At 36.4% G+C, this 20,355-nt stretch overlaps 2 protein-coding genes across 5 annotated transcripts in view; both read left to right on the top strand.

Annotated features, from left to right (window-relative positions):
* The window catches only part of ndst1a (N-deacetylase/N-sulfotransferase (heparan glucosaminyl) 1a), a 45,573-nt gene extending 40,925 nt beyond the window's left edge, over window positions 1-4,648 (top strand). Inside the window, exons 15-18 of one of the 4 annotated variants that reach the window (XR_015506588.1) lie at window positions 1,056-1,158; window positions 1,249-1,372; window positions 1,462-2,778; window positions 3,085-4,648. Coding sequence is in view for 2 of the 4 variants with exons in the window: in XM_087280009.1 (XP_087136135.1) it covers window positions 1,056-1,158; window positions 1,249-1,368 (223 nt within the window). In the remaining 2 variants the exon portion in view is untranslated. Of the gene's footprint in view, window positions 1-1,055; window positions 1,159-1,248 lie in introns of all 4 variants that reach the window. The other 3 variants (XR_015506587.1, XM_087280009.1, NM_001324499.2) reach the window with 3 other exon arrangements.
* An 8,049-nt stretch (window positions 4,649-12,697) lies between these two features.
* The window catches only part of bicc2 (bicaudal C homolog 2), a 44,055-nt gene continuing 36,397 nt past the window's right edge, over window positions 12,698-20,355 (top strand). Inside the window, 1 exon segment of the mRNA NM_203420.1 lies at window positions 12,698-12,925. Coding sequence (NP_981965.1) covers window positions 12,724-12,925 — 202 coding nt within the window. The 5' untranslated portion in view covers window positions 12,698-12,723.

The following is a 20,355-nucleotide window of genomic DNA, read 5'->3' as shown; positions in this document are numbered from 1 at the left end:
GTGTTTAAAAAATTAAACACTGCTTTTATTCTAGCCGAAATAAAACAAATAAGACTTTCTCCAGAAGTAAAAATATTATCAGACATACAGTGAAAATTTCCTTGCTCTGTTAAACATCATTTTGAAAATATTTTAAAAAGAAAATAAAAGTTCGAAGGGGGCGAATAGTTCTGACTTCAACTGTGTGTATATATATATATATATATATATATGTGTATATATATATATATATATATATATATATATATATATATATATATATATATATATACACACACATATACACATAAACAAGCTGCGATCAATTATATCATGTGCTCCTCTCAAAATAGAGTATATGCAGAAGTATGCGAAAGGACTTTTAATTTGTCAGTAACCTAGGTCAAACACTTCTGGTGAATTGTATTCAGTTACAAAATCTGCACGTTTAAGCTCTGTTTTCTTTACAAATCAGCGATCTCCACTGGCTGAGTGATATCCGATATAAAGTGGGTCTCCGAATGTGCAAGAAGCACTGCATTAAACTACATTTTTCACCACCATGTCTTTAAAATATGAACATTTATTTTACCCCAGTATATTCAATAGAGCTTCTGTGCTAGCCTGCTAATCCTGACGGGCGCGTGTGAGTGAACGACTTTTTATCTCGATTAACGCTTGAGCAACTAAATGAATGGTCAATTGGCGTTTCTGTGTGGAGTTTGCATGTTCTCTGTGTTCGTGTAAGTTTCTTCCGGGTGCTCCGGTTTCACCCACAAGTCCAAAAACATGTGGTATAGGTGAACTGGCTAAGCTAAATTCACCGTGATGTATGTGTCTGAATGAGAGTGTATGGATGTTTTCCTGTGATGGGTTGCAGCGGGAAGGGCATCCACTGCATAAAAAATATGCTGGATAAGTTGGCGGTTCATTCCGTTGTGGCGACCCCAGATTAATAAAGGGACTAAGCCGAAAAGAAAATGAATGAATGAAAGAATATGGGATGTATTAATGTCCTCCTTACATTTCATACAGTATATGTGTCCTGTTTTTTTAATTAACTAAATCTTTTGTAGGTTTAACCCAAAGAAAGGCTTTTGGTGTCAGCTGCTGGATGGAGGAAAGACCAAGTGTTTAGGGAGGAGTAAAAGACAGAGGTATCCAGACATGGACACACAGGTACAACACAGTAGTGTTTTGGAAATTAATGAATGTAGAATAATCGTGACAACTGTGAACATTCTCATTGACTGTCTGTGTCTCTGTCAGTCTCAGGTGTTTTTGAGGAACTACTACAGCGATGGCAATATTGAGCTGTCGAAACTGCTGTATAAAATGGGTCAGACGGTGCCCGGCTGGCTCAGACAGGAGCTTCTCCACACTAGATAACAGAGTCTGTCATGACGGTGGTCTTTAACTTGCTAGTACAATTCTGTACGTATTTAAAGGCCAGTATTTATGAGCAGATTCTGTTTTCTATAGACGCTGGATCAGAATATGAACTTGAAGATCGTCCTGCTGTGATGAAGACACGAGTGATTGTGACACTCCAAACTTAAATGAAAGACCTTTTAAATCAAACTGAATTTGATACAGACCGTCTTTGATTTTATAAAGGTCTGCTATGGACATCTGCATTTTTTTTTCACAGCTGCCTTATTCCTACGTTTTTTTACATTTCATCGTAAACTGAAGGACTTTCTTTGTCGAGCTCCAAGAATTCATTAAAAATACAATCAACGTATCCAACCCTGGCTCATTCTGAAAACGTAGTCCTGTATACATTTCTGGAGAGCGCCAAATACGTCCCAGGAGGTATGTCTTTTGCAGTTTTTGTTTTCGTGAATCCACCAGGGCCGCTGTGTACACTTTTTGAGATCTTAAATTTCTCTGGCAAGTGCCATTCATGCCTGCTGTTCTCACGTAAATCCACCAGAGGCCGCTGTTGACTAACGGTTTGACTGACTGACTGGTGGACTGACCCACTCTCCTCCTTCCCTAAACCCAACCAACAGTGTTTTCAAAAGCATCCAGAAAAAGAAAAGCCCTCGCTTGATTTTTACCACATTTTCAGATTTTACCACATTCTCACCCTGCTATTTACTTGATTATTTTATTTTTTTGGCTTTTGTTTTTTTATCTTACCTGCTTTCTGGAACCGTTCTTTGCCAGACTCAAACCCCATCGTCTTAATATGGAGGTAAGCGGTCAACTAGTAAGCGCGAAATGATGTTATACCACCCCGTAGCATTCGTTTTAAAGATGAAATGCAGCCATACGTATTTCTGGCTACATAATTTGCGATCTCCAGAAATATATATAGGGCTACGTTTTCAGAATGAGCCGATGTTGAACATATCCTTTATTCCAGGCCTTCTGTGATGCTTTGAGAGACAAACTGATTGAAATGTAATTTAATTCTGATTGAAATAGTGCTTTGTTTCGCTTTCAATGTGTCAGATGCAGGTTTACACAATACGATTATAAATGTGAGTAAATTATTGTTTTTAGCTAAATGATCTCTTAAAAGTTGCAGCTCACAAGCTAACAATACAGAAATCTTTAGTGTTTACACTAGTACAGACTCTTTTCTACTGTACCGAGGCTTTTATAATATTAATTTACGATTTAAAGTGATGATTAAGTGTTAAAGCATCCTGTTTTCATGAGATCTGTGTTGGTTTATTTTCTCATTATTTTTGAAACACAAGTGTGGGGATTTTTTTAGGGAAGATGTTTATTAAAGCAGTATTTCACCTGAAAACGAACCTGTATGGCTTCAGTGATGTTGTATTAAAGGTGCGGTCACACTTTACAATAAGGTTCATTAGTTAATGTTAATTAATGCATTTACTAACATGAACAAATAATGGACAATACATCTACTACTGTATTTGTTCATGTTGGTTAACGTTAGTTAATGAAAAGACAGTAGTTCATTGTTAGTTCATGATAACTCATGGTGCATTAATGTTAACAAGCATGGACTTGAATGTTAATAATGCATTAGTAAATGTTCAATTATGATTAATAAATGCTGTACATGTGTTTTTCATGATTAGTCAATGTTAGTAAATGCATTAACTAATGAACCTTATTGTAAAGTGTTACCAAAGGTGCAGTAGGTGATTGTCTTCAGAAGCATTTGTTGTTGTGCTGGTTGAAAGTCTCTTCACATTCCAATAGTAATGATTAAAGTAAATGATCTAAATGTATTTATATGTAATTTTATATTCTGAGTGAGGCATAAAACTAAAAGAAATGTTTGTCCAATTAAAATTCTGATAAGTAGCCCAAAATGTGTGTCAAACAAATGTGTAGATCTGCGCACCCCTGTTCAAGCAGACAGATCCGCCAAGACAGTGACAGCGGTCAAAAACAAATCCTTAATCAAAACTTTTTTAAATCCTCAATCAATATTGGAGATAGTTTTGCACACTGGAGGAAAGACGACACCATGGCTGAAGTATTTCTGTTAGACAGGTAATGTTCTGTTATAAAACCATATTAGTCACGCAGAGCTGATGTAGATTGTGTTGTTATGAATGGGTTATATGCACAGAAGTGTTGTTCAGCCCCTGAAATCTTCCGGCGAATGATTGATGTGACTATTTTCACTTTCATAAGGTCCTTTTACATAATTGATAATGTAGATTTCATTTAGATTAACAACAAAACATCAGTAAAGAGCGCTATTCTGCCTGGCCTACTTTACTGAGGTGAAATTGCTTTTACATTCACATTGGTTAATTTTTGAACAATGACAACCTGTGATGCACTCCCTATATTGTTTGCCATGCTACTCTGAAATATTCGCTCTGAAATAGCATGCAAGTATGGCTAAGCTGGCCAAACACTAAGCATAGTCGGTTTTGACAAAGTGCGTGAGAGAGTGAGACCAGCAATTCTTGCATGCATGAAATATATTGGACATTATGACACGTTTTGCTTGCTACACAACTGAAAACGTGCTAAATATGATAAAGTTTTTCATTCAAAATTGTAGTATTATAAAGGACTATCAAATTTTCTGGTGAATGACATGCTGTTGAGTCATCTTTATTTTCTATTCATGATATCAGTAGGCATGGCTTTGGACTGCAGGGGAGGAACTGTGTATTCAAAGCTATTATGCTAACGGTTAGCATTTCGGCAGGTCACCTACTGCACCTTTAAGTCTGTTTTCTGAAGTTATGTGAGATTTGTGCTGCAGTTCTTCACAAATGCACCTTTTCAGGCTTTCATGCATCGCATAATAACATTTCGCTGTTTTCTGCCTTTTTGTAATGTATTTATTAAGTTGGTTTTCCACATAAAGGTCAGCTGCCATCTGTTCTGTAGAACCGGTGTGGATTTCTGTCATGCATGAAAGTGAAATTGTAATTTACTATTGGCCAGATGATGAAGGGGGAAATCACTGACTTGTCTTCCACAGGAAAATCAGCTATCAGATACAGTCATGTTTATTACTGTATTGCTACGATAATGCACAACAAACTTTGTATTGCCAAAATGTCTGGTTGTTAATATGGTAATTATGAACATGTGTAAGTAGATTGAAAGGCCTCACACTACATGATTCATGAATTAATTTTCCTGATTTCTTCTTTGTTTGATGTCTGACCTGATCAAACAGATGCAGATGAGGAATAAATCACTCCGTTACTAATGCTGGAGATTTGTGGTTGTGTGTGTGTGTGTGTGTGTGTGTGTGTGTGTGTGTGTGTGTGTGTGTGTGTGTCTGTGTGTGTGTGTGTGTGTGTGTGTTTGTGAGAGAGAGAGAGAGAGAGAGAGAAGCTTCAAACGTTGTTGCTATGGCTACACACTTCCTCGTTCTTTATGAGTTTAATTACATTCATATTGTGTTTTGGGTTGAAACGCTCAAGGGAGTTTCAGGTTATTAATGTGAGTTTTAATATAAGAGTTATTAAGTGGATTTCTGGAAGTTCTGCGCTAGTTAAAAAAAAACTGCTCGTTTATATTTCAGATAATATTGATATACACATGATGTAGTAGATATGTCAATCCACACGATGGCGCCAGAAGCTTTTTTGTCATGAACCTTTATTTGACAACCTCTGCAGTGAAGAAAACTCGTTTCTCGACTATAAATTGCAATGAACAGGATTAATTGTCCTAATTATGTTGGTATAGATACCGAGACAGAACAATATGTTTGGAAACACGACTTTAATGTTGAAATTATGTTTTGTTTTGTTTTTTGAACGTGTAAGTATTGACATCCAATCAGAAACTTCTTACGTTAAAAAGCGCGAAAATTTGAGGCGGTAGATGACGTTATAGTGAGATGATGTTGTTGACATTGGCAGCCATTTTTTCTTACACTTTTTTGAAGTTCCTGTTGGTCTACCGGTGGAATTATAGTGAGTGGATTAATATTACTTTTCCTCCATCAAAATGTACTAACTTGCTCCACGTTTCAAACGTTGTTCTTTTTTAGTTGAGTTTGGATCATGTTTGCTGTCTTCAGCTCAGATTACATTACAGTGAGTTACTAACATTATACACAGTTTAGGAATGAAAACAAATGCTGCTCTTTCCCTTGGTAAGTTGATGTGATGCTGTTAACTGTCATATACATTTATATCATTTGAAAACATGCTATACTGCTTTAAAAATATATGATATTACAGGCTATCAGAATTTAATTCTTTAATATTATTGTTTTTATTAAATTTTATTGCTGAATCCAGGAATATACATAGCAATACATCAAACATAAAATACAATATCAATCACTAAGTGACATTGACAAAACGTAAAGTACATGGAACAATGGAAATAATAACACCATAAGAGAAATATAAAGCATTAAAGGTTTTTGCAATTACAGGGGTTAATTTAAGATTACTTATGCAAAGATATTAAAACAGAGCATGTTTTGACAGTTTTTAAAGCTTTCTTGTTGGTCTCCTGAAATCAACTTTAAATAATCCATAATGAAGAGATAATAAAATAAATGCAAAAATCTTAAATAAGATAAAATCAATCACGTTTGTTCTACAGTGAGCAAACTCATATCATTTTGATTAGCATTATTTCTTTTAGGTTGTGCAGTTTAATTCACAGAATTTTTTAAGTATGTTGTATAACTTTTTTGGTCACATCCATAACATCCATAAGGCATGTTTATTTTTCTCATTTAACATGCAAAACATGTTTACAGATTGATATTTTTCATGTCCGTATTGGAAAAATCCCAGAAACATACACTATGGACAATTTAGTTTATATAACTCACCTGCAGTATAGCGCATGTCTTTGGACTGTGGGGGAAACCGGAGACATTGAGCCACCACGTTGCCCCCAATTTTTAATATATATATATATATATATATATATATATATATATATATATATATATATATATATATATATATATATATATATATATATATATATTTCAAATTCTGTATCTGTTTATAATCTCAAAGCATCAATGCACAAGCATTATTTTAAAACTAGAGAAGAATTTGCTGAGAAAAAAATGTAAATTTAGGTTTGTCAGCCTTTAAGGAAAGTTTGAAGAAGTTGAGAAAGTTTGAAGGACACGCAGCTCTTATGTGGATTGAATTGTTGAGCAGAAGAGAGATTGAGCGGAGCTGAGGAGAATGTTGAAGGACAGATGGACAGACTGGAAAACAGATGTCAGGCATCATTAGATTTTTTATTACAAGTTCCAACCGCAGGGAAATAGTTTCTTTTGCTCATCTTTAGTGTAAAAAATCACATAATTCAACAAAAATGTAACCCTGTAAAGCATAATTTCTAATATTTGTGCACACATTTCTTTATCTTTCTTTCTTTCTTTCTTTCTTTCTTTCTGTTTTTTTTTTCCAAAATTCCAAAATAGGCTCATTCTGAAACTGTAGCCCTAGATACATTTCTTGAGATCATGTATTATGTAGCCAGAGGTACGTATCTTTAAAACGAATGCTACGGGGCGATATGACGCAGTTCCTTTTTGCACTTACCAGCTGACTGCTTACTTCCATATGGACGACTTTTCCTCTGTTACCAGTTTGTCCAGTGACTCAACATAAGTTGGCAGACTTGGAACACAGAGAGAAGTTGACCACGATGACAGTGTTCGATTCTGATCAAGAAAGATTTCGGAAAGCAGGTAAGACAAAAACAAGAAAAGAAAAAGCAAAATTAGAAAAATATTAAATTAAGAAAAATAACAGGGTGAGAATGTGGTAACGTGGTAAAAATCAGGCGAGGGTTTTTCTTTTTCTGGATTGCTTTTTAAAACTGTCAGTTAGGTTTAGAGAAGGGGGTGAACGGGTCAATCGGAACTTTCGAAAACACTATTGGTTGCATTTAGGGATGTTCACAGATTGATACTTTTCTGGTCACTATTGGAAACATTGCAGACACATACACTATGGCAATGGAAATATACACTATTTCGTTTATTCAATTCACCTACAGTTATAGCCCATGTCTTTGGACTGTGGGGGAAACCAGAGCCAATGAGCCACCGTGTTGACCCCAATATATATATATATATATATATATATATATATATATATATATATATATATATATATATATATATATATATATATATATATATATATGTATATATATATATATATATATATGTATGTCTGTATGTATGTATGTATATATATATATATATACATACATATATGTATATATATATATATATATATATATATATATATATATATATATATATATATATATATATATATATTAAAATTATTTTTTTTATTTATCCCTGTAAAGCATAATTTCTAATGTTTGTGCACACATTTCTTTCTTTCTTTCTTTCTTTCTTTCTTGCATTTTTAAATTGAAATGGTGCTACAGCATAGATAATCCAAAACTCCAAAAAAGGCTTATTCTGAAAATGTAGCCTTATATACATTTCTGGAGATCGCGAATTATGTAGCCAGAGACACATCTTTAAAACGAACGCTATGGGGTGGTATGACGCCATTTCTTTTCGTGCTTACTAGTTGACTCGCTTACCTCTGTATGGACTGTTTTCCCGATGTTACTAGTTTGTCCAGTAGCTCACCATGTACAATACGTCTGCGGACTTGAGACGCAGAGAGGAGCACGAAGACAGAGTTTGAATCTGGTGAAGAACAGTTCCAGGAAGCAGGTAAGATAAAAACAAGCCAGAAAATAAAATAAGCGAGTAAATAACAGGGTGAGAATGTGGTCAAAATCAGGTTTTTTTTCTGGATTGCTTTTTAAAACACTAGTGGTTGGGTTTAGGGAAGTGAGTGGGTGGGGATATCGGTTTGTTTGTTTTTTTATCCGCAAAAAAATAATGATAGACTGTTCTGAAATGTCTTTTTTTATCGTTATCACCGCTTAGTGATGTTATGTTCCTGGAAAACTGAAACTGATGGACGTCGATCACAGTGACTTTTATTTCCTGGCATTGTTCCGAAATTATTCATTTACAAATTAAGCACTGACTGTAAATGAATGTGTTTGCAGGAGGAGGAGGTTGTTAAAGGAGGGTCCGTGCTGGTATTGTTCAGTATTGTTCCTCAGACTCTCCCCTCCCCCTGAAGCAGAGGAAAACACTGCACACTGTTACAGGAACCATCAAACTGCACATTCCTACAGACAGTCCTAAAGGAATGTGCAGAATTACTAAAATATGTTGTCATTTGGAAATAGTCACAAAAAAATTTCTAGAAGAATCAGAAATGTTTCTGCTGAAATGTTTAGGCTCTTTCAGATATTATTTTTTTTACCATGTAATCATAAAAAAAAAATCATAAGCACTCAAAATGACTTTTGCTTGCTTGCTCAAAATATTTAAAATGAGCTAAATCAACACAATTCCTAGGTTTTTGGGGATAACTTAATTGCTTTATTTTCATTCATTCTTTTTCTCATTTTCCTTCGGCTTAGTCTCTATTCCTCAGGGCTCGCCACAGCGGAATGAACCACCAACTTATCCAGAATATGTTTTACACAGCGGATGCCGTTCCAGCTGCAACCCCAAAACATGTTCTCACTCTTGTTCAAAACCTTTATGAGTGTCTTTCATCAGATTAGAATTCTAAAAAAGCCTTCACAGTGCTGGAACAACACGGAAAGATGAGATCAAGATCAACTTATACCAGAGTGATGGGAAGAGAAGAGTATGGAGAAGGAAAGGAACTGCTCATGATCCTAAGCAGTGAAGCATTGTATTAGTATTGACATGGCGTGGGCTTGTATGGCTGTCAGTGGAACTGGTTCTGTTGTATTTATTGAAGATGTGACTGCTGGCAAAAGCAGCAGGATGAATTCTGAAGCGTCTCAGACAATTTTTTTCTGCTCATATTAAGCCGAATGCTTTAGAACTCATTGGACGGCGCTTCACAGTGCAGATGGAGAATGACTCAAAGCACACTGCAAAAGCAACCAAAGAGTTTTTAAAGGGAAAGAAGTTGAATGTTATGCAATGGCCAAGTCAATCACCTGATCTGAATCCGATTGAGCATGCATTTCACTTGCTGAGGACAAAACTGATGGGAAACACTCCAGAAACAAGCAGGAACTGGAGGCAGTTGCTGTAAAGGCCTGGTAGATCACCACCAGGGATGAAACCCAGTGTCTGTTGATGTCTGTGTTCCAGACTTCAGGCTGTAGTTGACTGCAAAGGATTTGCAACTAAGTATTAGAAAGTGAAAGTTTGATTTATGATTACTTTTCTGTCCAATTACTTTTGGACCCTTAACAAATAGGAGGCACATATGCAAACTGGTGCAATTCCTACAGCGTTCATCTGATTTGTTTGTAAATTCTCTCAAATGAAAGCTGACAGTCTGCAGTTAAAGCACATCTTGAAATTTTGTTTTATTTTAAATCGATTGTGTTGTTGTATAGAGCCCAGGCCCGGATTAAGAATTCAGAGGCCCCAGGGCACAGTGTCCCCTATAGTTAATAAAAAAAATAAGATTAATATATATATATATATATATATATATATATATATATATATATATATATATATATATATATATATATTTGTATATATTTATATATATATATATATTTTTTTTTAATAAAACTAATCTATAATGTATTTCCCACATTTTTTAAATAAATGAAATACAGTACATATATTAATAGTCTGCAAAGATTTAACTTATTTTAAAAGCATTTAAAGCACACTTTGAAAAAAAATTACTAATACAACTAGTGAAAATGAATAGATTTTAAATATACTTGTTCAAATACACTGAAGCAGTACTAAAAATTTATATTTAAGGGTATTTTTAATGTATAACTTCTACAAACTAAATCCGAACTAAAATAATGTATATGATTTGGTTATAACACCTCTCCAATCCAGTTTTAATCTGAGTCCTCCATAATACACACAATTATTAATGATTCCTACTTGTCCTCCTCGTAATGAAGAGTAGGCAAAATCTGATATGTAGTGGGGGAAAAAGATGAACGTGTTCATCAGACGCTGGATTTGAACCGGGTTCATGATCGATTGGGTCATAATATGTTTCCGTGCGCTTTATGAGCTACGCCACTCATGCTGCTGACTATCGAGCTCTTTAGTTATGTTGTCTCTGTCAATCAAATGGTGATGGGCGGGAATCACTTAACCAGCTTATTCCAACGAGGTGCGCTATTTGCACTTAGCCTAAATAGACACTCCAAAATAGGCATTTTTCTGCCTTTGCAGGGGCCCCATGTGCGCCTGGGCCTGTGGCCATAATGTCCATTGGTTAATCCGGCCCTGATAGAGCCAAAAATGTTAGAATTGTGTCGATGTCCAAATATTTATGGACCTAACTGTATGTGCATTTTACAAACCGAATCGTATCATATTGGTTCGAGCCACTGCCTCTTGCAAAGGCAGTGCAGAAACGAGACTGCAATGATAGCTCCGCCCTACATGACTGAAATCCCAGCCTTAAAATACTTATGGCCCCACCCTAAAGACATTCCATGTGACCTGAAGTAAAGTGGTTTTGAGAAAGAGAAGGTTATGATATGTGATTAAAGATTATGAAGGCAAATAAATTTTTACAAAATCATACAGATACATTGTTTATAACAAACATCATCATCAATAATTTTTTACAGTATTTCTTATATTATTTTATCTTCTGGAGAAAGACTTATATGTTTTATTTTGTCTAAAATAAAAGCAGTTTAAATTTTTTAAAAGCCATTTTAAGGTCAATATTATAAGCTACATATTTTTAGAGCTATATATTAAACTATTTAGAAAAAAACTAAGGGTAAAAAACCCTTACTCTTAAAAGGTTTTTCGGTAACACTATAATAACTACACACTAAGAATCATTTACTAAGCATTAGTATCTAGTGAATTCATTATTTGTTAAGCATTAACTGTACATTAATAAGTGTTAGTAAGCAGTTTATAACTGCAAATGCTCTATTCTTGACTTATAAGCACCAATATAATGTGTTTAATAATTGTATTTTCATACTTAGTTAATGATTTCTTTTTCATTACTAAATTAAGTATCGCATTATTTACAAACCAGTTGTATTTATCAGTAGTTGAGGGTTTTTTGAATCATTCAAAATGAGTTAGTAAATGATTAATAAACCATTAAAATCAATGTTTATATGTCTTATTATTCTGGCATATATTAATAGTTAATTTGTATGTTAATAAATGGTTTATTAACTCAACTTCATGCAGTTTTGTGACCTAATCTAAAGTGAGGACTATTCATGCTTTATAAATCCCTTATAAATGACTATTAAAGGCTAAGAATCGAATGAACAATAATATTTGCAATCTTTTCTAAAAAGTAAAATGACTGTAAAGTTTAAACAATGCCAAATAACAGAAGTGTCAAAATATGACATAAAACTGGATAAAACAGCAACAATATAATAATTTAAGATTATAATAAGATGCAATGTTTAAACTCTACAGTGATTTTATTTTAGATCAGGTTGCAAAGATTTATTTTTCATTTGAAGTACAGTTTCATTTGTGTATCTTTAAATGAATAGGTATGACTAATGTCATTTTTCCCGTTTAGAATTTAACTGAGCTTTTAATTGTCATTTATAAGGGATTTATAAAGCAAAAATAGTCCTCACTTTAGATTAGGTCACAAAACTAGATGAAGTTGAGTTAATAGAGCATTTATTAATATACATAGTAATCATAAATGAATAATAAGACATATAAACGTTGATTTCAGTAGTTTATTATCCTAAAAACCCTCAACTACTCTTACATACAAATGGTTTGTAAATAATGCGATACTTAATTTAGTAATGAAAAATAAATCATTAACTAAGTATAAAAGTACACTCATTAAACACATTATATAGCTGCTTATAAGTCAAGAATAGAGCATTTGTAGCTGCAGTTATAAACTGCTTACTAACGTTTATTAATGTAGAGTTAATGCTCAACAGATAATGAACTCACTATTTACTAATGCTTAATAAATGATTTATAGTGTGTAGTTATTATAAAGTGTTACCGGTTTTTCTTTAGAAAAACAATGATAGCACTTAAGAGTTCACAAGAGTTCTCAATGTGATTGTCCTCTGTTCATGTTCTCTATTAGTGAAGTGTGATATGGTATATTGCCCTGTTCTGAGGTCTCTCTTTCTCTCTCTTTGTATGTGTGTGTGTGTGTGTGTTTAGGGTGGGGGTGTTTTCGGACCCCACTTTTTCTTGTTTCCTTGGTCACACCGCCGGACACAGACACACACAGTCTTGCTATGGCGGCCTCAGAGACGAGCAGCACAGTGCCTGAGTCTCCAGAACCGGAGCCCTGCGACACAACACAAGCAGAACTGAACCAGGACGAGGAGGACGAGGAGGATGAAGCATCTGAAGCCCAGCAGCAGGAGCCTTCAGACCCGGACTCTGTGGAGGAGAGATTTAGGATCGACCGCAAGAAGCTGGAGATCATGCTGTATGGTGAGTGCACATTTCTGACTCCACCACATTTTGGGAACAAGTTGAAAGGTCCCCAAAGTTTCTCAAAGACCTTGTATTTAGCTCTTAATATATACAGTATGTTTGATTTTCTATTGTCATGTTTGTAACCATGTCTTTCAGCCAACACCCTAAGAAATAATCCGTTCAGCTTGAAGAATACATACATTTATAAATATACATTCTGTCTTTATAATCTCGATCTCCGTAGGGTGTAAATGAAATGAAAAATCAGTGGAATAATAACACAAAGTTATTACTATCCCTTTCACTTCTTTCCAAAAATGTCTAAGATTTACATGCTCTTGTATGCAATGATATTGACCGTTAAACTCATTGCATCGTATGCAGGTGTCTGGAAAGTTTTCATTATTTTAATGCAATACCACTGGAGTTATGTGGATCCGCATCAACCACTTATAGTGTAGCAGTTTCAGCCGTGTATTTATTATTTGCCATTGAGCTTTCTTGCATGTTTCCATGACACTCATCTCTTAAAGGGGCAGGTCACCCAAAACTGAAAAATGCTGTCATCGTTTACTCACCCTACACTTATTCTTACACAGTTTGGGGATTTTTGGGTTGACTGAACATATTTTGAGGTAGGGCTGCACAATATATTGTTTCAGCATCGATATTGCAATGTGTCAATCTGCAGTCATCACATTGCAGGATGACAAGTGATTTAAAATTAATTTAAACCATTTGGACACAATATTTCTTTTTCATTTTGGCACTTTAACAAAGACTACTCCTGTTTAGTTATTTTATACCATGTTATTTAACATTTGATGATTGAATTTCTGTACCTCAATATTGTTTCAGTGGAGCTCAGGAATCCAGTGATAACCATAAAGTGCTTTTATTTTAGTTCCGTTGTTTTAATCTGTGCTTTAATTTATTTTTATTTTTTATTAATTTATATATATATATATATATATATATATATATATATATATATATATATATATATATATATATATATATATATATATATATATATATATATATATATATATAGTTAAAGTCAGAATTATTAGCCCCCCTAAATTTTAGGCCCCCTGTTTATTTTTTCTCCCAATTTCTGTTTAGCAGAGAGAAGCTTTTTTTCAACACATTTCAACACGTTTCAAAACATAATAGTTTTAATAACTCATTTCTAATAACTGATTTATTTTATTTTTGTCATGATGACAGTGAATAATATTTGACTAGATATTCTTCAAGACACTTCTATACAGCTTAAAGTGACATTTACAGGCTTAACTAGGTTAATAACTAGGCAGGTTGGGGTAATTAGCTAAGTTATTGTATAACAGTGGTTTGTTCTGTAGACGATCGAAACAAATTGGCTTAAAGGGGCTAACAATTCTAAAAAAAATAAAAACTTGCTTTTATTCTAGCCAAAATAAAACAAATAAGACTTTCTCCAGAAGGAAAAATATTATAAGACATACTGTGAAAATTTCCTTGCTCTGTTAAACATCATTTGGGAAATATAAAGAAAAAAAAGGGGGGCTAATTATTCTGACTCCAACTGTATGTATAGTCTTATTTGTTTTTATACAACAGTTCGACGGCATAATTATGAATATAAAAAAGAAAATCAAACAGGGAGAGTTTAAAAATTCCATTAGTATGAGGAACTATTTTCTTCCGCCATTCATTAACATCTGAAGCTGACGTCAGAACAGCAGAAACCGTTACTACTTCACCAACTTCACTTTAGAGCTAGTATTTGAATGATTCTCTAGCGTAATGTCTAAAGTGATGACAGAACAGTTGATTTTGCTGGCATTTTAAGATTATAAAGCTGAACAGCATGAAATGCCATCAGTCTACAGAGATTTTCCAGTGTTTCTCTGTTGCAATCAGGAGATTACAATAATTAAGCCAAAGCAAAGCAAACACTAGTAGATTACTATGCTATAAATACAGCACTACAACATGCAAAAGAGAGAGAGATCAACTAAGACTGTGCCTTATCTGTTTTACAATGATTTGATCAGCTGTAGTTTGAAATACAAAAACAAAACACTGTGTTTTTCTCCGTTGAGGACTTATTATGTGGTATCTGTCGCCATCTTGTGTGGGGAATGTCAATCATCTTTGCTCTGCTCAATGACAGGCTGATGGACACCGATGCGCTAAATCTCCAAAATTATAAATATTTAAAATAGGCACTATCCTGATAAATAAACTGCATGGTTGCAATCTAAACAACTACATTCTTGACTAAAAAAGCGCCAAAAGTACATTAGGTTGTCCAACAGCTGCAATATTTGTCAAACTGTAGTGAATTTATTGATCTGCTGTCACTCTATGTGGGCGGAGTAATACACAAGGGTGAAGAGGCTGCAAGAGTGCTGTTATTGCGGAATATTGCACAGCTGTCAGCCAATCAGATTCGATAACCAAACAGAACTGTTGTATATGTAATGTTAGAAACCTATAACCACTGATATCTGTAGTAGGACAAACTAATACTATGGAAGTCGGTGGTTGCAGGGGGTTCCAACATTCTTCAAAATATCTTCTTTTGTATTTAACAAACCAAAAAAAAAAAAAAAACTCAAAGTGGTTTAAAACAATTGAATGGTGAGTAAATGATGACAGACTTAATTTAAAGTTTTGGGTGAACTATCCCTTTAAGCTTTCCTGTGCATTTATCCCAGAAGCTTGATTAATCAGCGTGTCGTTCCGCACATCGGTATGAAAGGCGTTCAAAAACCCAGCTGTCAGGATTTCCAGCAAATGTCCTTCTGAAAGCTGCGAGATGTGACGAGAGTTAGATGGATGAGGGCGTTTGTGTGCCGCCTCTGCTGTGATGAACAGGTTTAATGGTGTGTTATCATGAGCTGTCCAGGACGATTCTGGAGTCGAGCGCTCTGCGATTCATCAACGCCGAGCTGGAGTTAACATTCAGATCCCTCAGAGAGAAGAGCGACTGACAGATCGAGTGTGTCAGAGAGAAGCCAGTGTGTTTGTGTTGATCATGCGCTCACACCAATCACTGTTTCTCTTGTAGAGTCCCAATGGAGAAGTTTACATTGTTTAGCTTAGATGTTTCACCTAAAATTGGAAATTAAAATATTGTTTCTTGAATTTGCACAGATCTTATGATGATTGGAGTATTCTCTGACATTTTCGGAGTGGTTTCTAGGGTGTTTTGCATGGTTACTAGGGTATTGTATATAGTAGCGAGTAGTTGCAATGTTCTGTTGGCTGCTTGCATGATTTTCGTTCGTTCATTCGTTCATTTTTCTTCGGCTTAGTCCCTGTATTTATTAGCAGTCGCCACAGCGGAATGAACCACCTACTTATCTAGCCAACCCGGGCTCATTGTGGAAACGTAGCCCCGCGGACGTCCCGGGAGGTATGTATTCGAGCGTTTTTTGTTTTCGCGGATCCGCGAGAGGCCGCTGTGCGACGTTCTCGCGCGAAAAGCCGCCGGATTGAAAAAAAAACAAAAAAAAACAAAAGCCCTCGTCTTCAATTTCGACCGCGTTTTCGGATCCCGCCGCGTTCTCGCCCTTATTTTTCGGATTCCATTTTTCGTCTTACCAGATTTCCGGAACCTGCTGTTCCCCGGATTCGATCCCGGTCGTCGTCCACCGCGGCCAGCTCCGGCTCCTCCTCTGGGGCCTCCGCTCCGCCGACGCAACGTTGAGAGCTAAGCGGACAAACTGATTGCATCGGGAAAGCCCTCCACTCGGTGGCGAGCCGTCGGCCGGCGAGCGCGAATAGGAGGGGCGAAGCGGCGCCACACCGCCCCGCAGCGTTCGCTCGACAAAAAACAAACGCGGCCTTTACGTACCTCCAGCCACGTAAATCGTGGTCTCCAGAAACGTCCGCGGGGCTACGTTTCCAGAATGAGCTTGGGTTGTATCTAGCATATGTTTTACACAGCGGATGCCCTTCCAGCTGCAACCTTGTACTGGGAAAGCATGATTTTCACAGTTTAATAAATATACAGATAACTTTAAGCTTTCAGTTAGAGTTTCTCTATCTGAAAAATGCAGACCTTATTAGCGATGTAATGCTTAATGTCATGAATTGTGGCTATTTTTTATTTTAACTGAATAAAAAGTATTTCTATTTTTTTTTATCAAGTCTTGCTGTGGATTCCTCTGGGGTTTTGCCTGAAAATATAGATAAAAAAATATAGCCTAAAATGGCTTTTCTCAAAATCTATGACGTTATTTGCTTCATTTCTTGGGTTTTGCTGTGAAACTTCACAAAAATCTCAAGTATAATTGTACTCACAAAGTCCTGGAGGAATTGACTAATGTCTGCAATTTTTAAGTGAAGTTTAATTGTAAACTAATTTCGAGAGGAGCACGTGCTCATTCATGATTGACCCAGCTGGCCCACATTAGCTAATCATGATCTTCCAATCAAAGGATTCCAAGTCACTATGGCTGTTTCTCAATATGCGTTCTTCAGCAGTCTTGCGTCCTCGTGTTCTCGTGCAACGTCATCATCAGCTGCCTAAGTTCAGTTCCAATACTCAAGACCGCAAGTACGGAGGACGCGTGAAACTTCCCGGATGTGATCTTGATATCGAGGACGCAACAATGCAGACTTGAGCACTGAACTCGCTCTGGAAGTCCCAGAAGTCATTGCGACTGGAGGTGGGAAGCGCAGCATTTTATTTAGATTTATTATTAAAGTTCAGAGATATCACTTATTTACCTCAGGAGTTTCCCTAAATGAAACGGTGAAAGTAAACATTAACATGGATATCTTAATAAAGGAATAAACACATTAAGGGTGTTTGTTTGCTGAAATTCATATTAAAATTTGTTTTATTTATATTGTGCAGAGTATATTTATAATGTTTTTATGCAAAGTATATATTTTGAAGAGGGGGGAAACAATAAATCGTTGTATGAATGCTGTAATCTTTAAATAATTGACCATTTAAAACGCGTGAAGGTCACATGACCATCAGGAAGAACGCAGCATCTCAATTCTTAAAGGACGCATTCTCTGCCCTTGCGGTCTCCTGAGTTCGTTCTTCCGAGGACACCTGGCAAGACCGGTCTCCACAAGGACACAAGTCTGTTCTTTGCGTTCTTGGAATTGAGAAACAGCAAGTATATATCCTCATTTCCTTTCTACAACTATCTTCGTCTGGTAGAAACCCCTTTCCTCCCCTTCTTCCACCTTTATCCAGACTGGGCGGCACGGTGGCCCAGTGACTAGCACTGTTGCCTCACAGCAAGAATACTAATGGCGTCGGGTCCTCGCTGGGCCATCTGGTATTTCTGTGCAGAGTTTGCATGTTCTCCTCATGTCCGCGTGGGTTTCCCCCGGGTTCCCCAGTTTCCTCCCACAGTCCAAATGTGCTCTATGTTATAGATAAAATAAGCCTAAATCTTTTTTCTAATGTCTTACTCTCCGGAAGTTCAGAGCTCAATTTCCCCTCGCCCTGTGAAGGGGGGGGGGGGGGGGGGGACTCTTGAACTCTTGAAACTGATATTTAAATGCAAATTCTGCCTAACTGTGCTATAGGATAGAATAGAATAGACTTTTATTGTAAATGTCAACACCTGTTAAGCGTAAGGCACAGTTTAACTTATCTGACACTGTTCAAACACGCAAGATGCTTTAAAGAATATTATTTCAAGAGTTCACACTTAGATATTGCCTGATATTAGTTGGAGGTTTGGCATGCTGTCCCGGGAGAGAACCCTGAGCTCGAAGATAATTCAGCCCAGGGCTCTCGCCTGGTCAATGAGCATGTAAGAGAGCATGTCAGGTAGTTCTCGAGAGCTCCCCCTGGTAAAGGGGGGTGGAAGGAGGATTCTTCAAAAAAATAGAGGACACCCATGCAAACACAGGGAGAACATGCAAACTCCACACAGAAATGCCTACTGACTCAGCCGGGGCTCGAATCAGCGACCTTCTTTCTGTGAGGCGACAGTGCTACCCACTGCGCCACCCTATCGCCCTCTACTACAACTACTAGTACTGATATTAATAATGAACAAACTACAATTACGAGGCGACAGTGCACTGGTGCGCGAAAGTCACTGGTTCGAGTCCCGGCTGGTTCAGTTGGCATTTCTGAGCGGAGTGTGTATGTTCTACTGGTGTTGGCGTGGGTTTCCTCTGGGTGCTCCGGTTTTCCCCACAGTCCAAACACATGCGGTACAGATGAACTGAATAAGCCAAATTGGCCGTAGTGTATGTGAGTGTGTGCAAGAGTGTGTGGGTGTTTCCCAGTGTTGGGTTGCTGCCGGAAGAGCTTCCGCTGTGTAAAACATATGCTGGATAAGTTGGCAGTTCATTCAGTTGTGGCGAACCCAGATAGTTAAAGGGACTGAGCCAAAAAGAAAATGAATGAATAAATGTCGAAATGATAGTGTATTGGTTAGTTTATTTAAATTTTTTACTATATTACTATATTATTTTACTACAGTTGTTGTGTTACTATAACTATATTACCACAACAAATTCATTCAAATACTTTACTGTAGAATAGTTCCAAACACTGCAGTGTTTACCATCAATCTCTAGTGTTTTCTCATGCAGGCCAACACACACATGATCTAAGGACTGAAACACTGCACTTAAACACTCAGGATTCTTTCTAGAGTGTGTTTTGTCTCGTCTGTGTGTGTGTGTGTGCTCTAGTGTCTGCTCATTGTGTCTGCTCTACCGTGGTGTGTGTGTTTGTTTGCTTCTTTCACAGGAGCTGAATTAGTTTTGCGTCAGCGTCGTTTACCCGAACATAACTTTCCTGCTTCATGCCGTTTCTCAGAAGTGACTTTGGGCTCTTTTTATTTCGCGCACACACACACACGTACACACAAACACACACACACGCACACACACACACTCATTCCTGGTTGCAGCGCAGTGTAACCCGTGGTGATGAGGAGCAGTAAAGAAAGGAGGGATGTTCACTCAAACCCTGTAAATGTCACTCTGGGCCAAATGTGTTTGACTTTACCACCCCCTCACACACACACACACACACACTGCTGTTACATGTTTGAACACTGGTGAAATCTTTAGATGTTGTTTGTGTGGTGGATTTTCCTTAGAGAACTCTCAGACAGACACAAACTTTTCAATAATCCAAAAACACACAGTGTAGCATCTATCTATTCATCTGTGCTTCAATCTGTCTGGGAAAGTTGTACACACACACATGCGCATGCACGCACGCGCACACACACACAAACACACACACACACACATACACACACACACACACACACACACACACACACACACACACACACACACACGTTAGGTTAGGTTACTTTATTTATACCCAAAGGTATATTGGATTTGCAGTCAAGAGTCCTCATTTCTTAACAATGGACATAAAACATAAACATACAAAAACTCTATGTGTATGTTTATATGTTTATATATATATATATATATATATATAT

The sequence above is a fragment of the Danio rerio genome, chromosome 14 (genome assembly GCF_052040795.2).
Source record: "Danio rerio strain M-AB ecotype USA chromosome 14, GRCz13ab, whole genome shotgun sequence".
NCBI classification, from domain to species: Eukaryota; Metazoa; Chordata; class Actinopteri; order Cypriniformes; family Danionidae; genus Danio; species Danio rerio.
The sequence above is the reverse complement of the archived record's forward strand: the minus strand, read 5'-3'. Positions and strand labels throughout refer to the sequence as shown.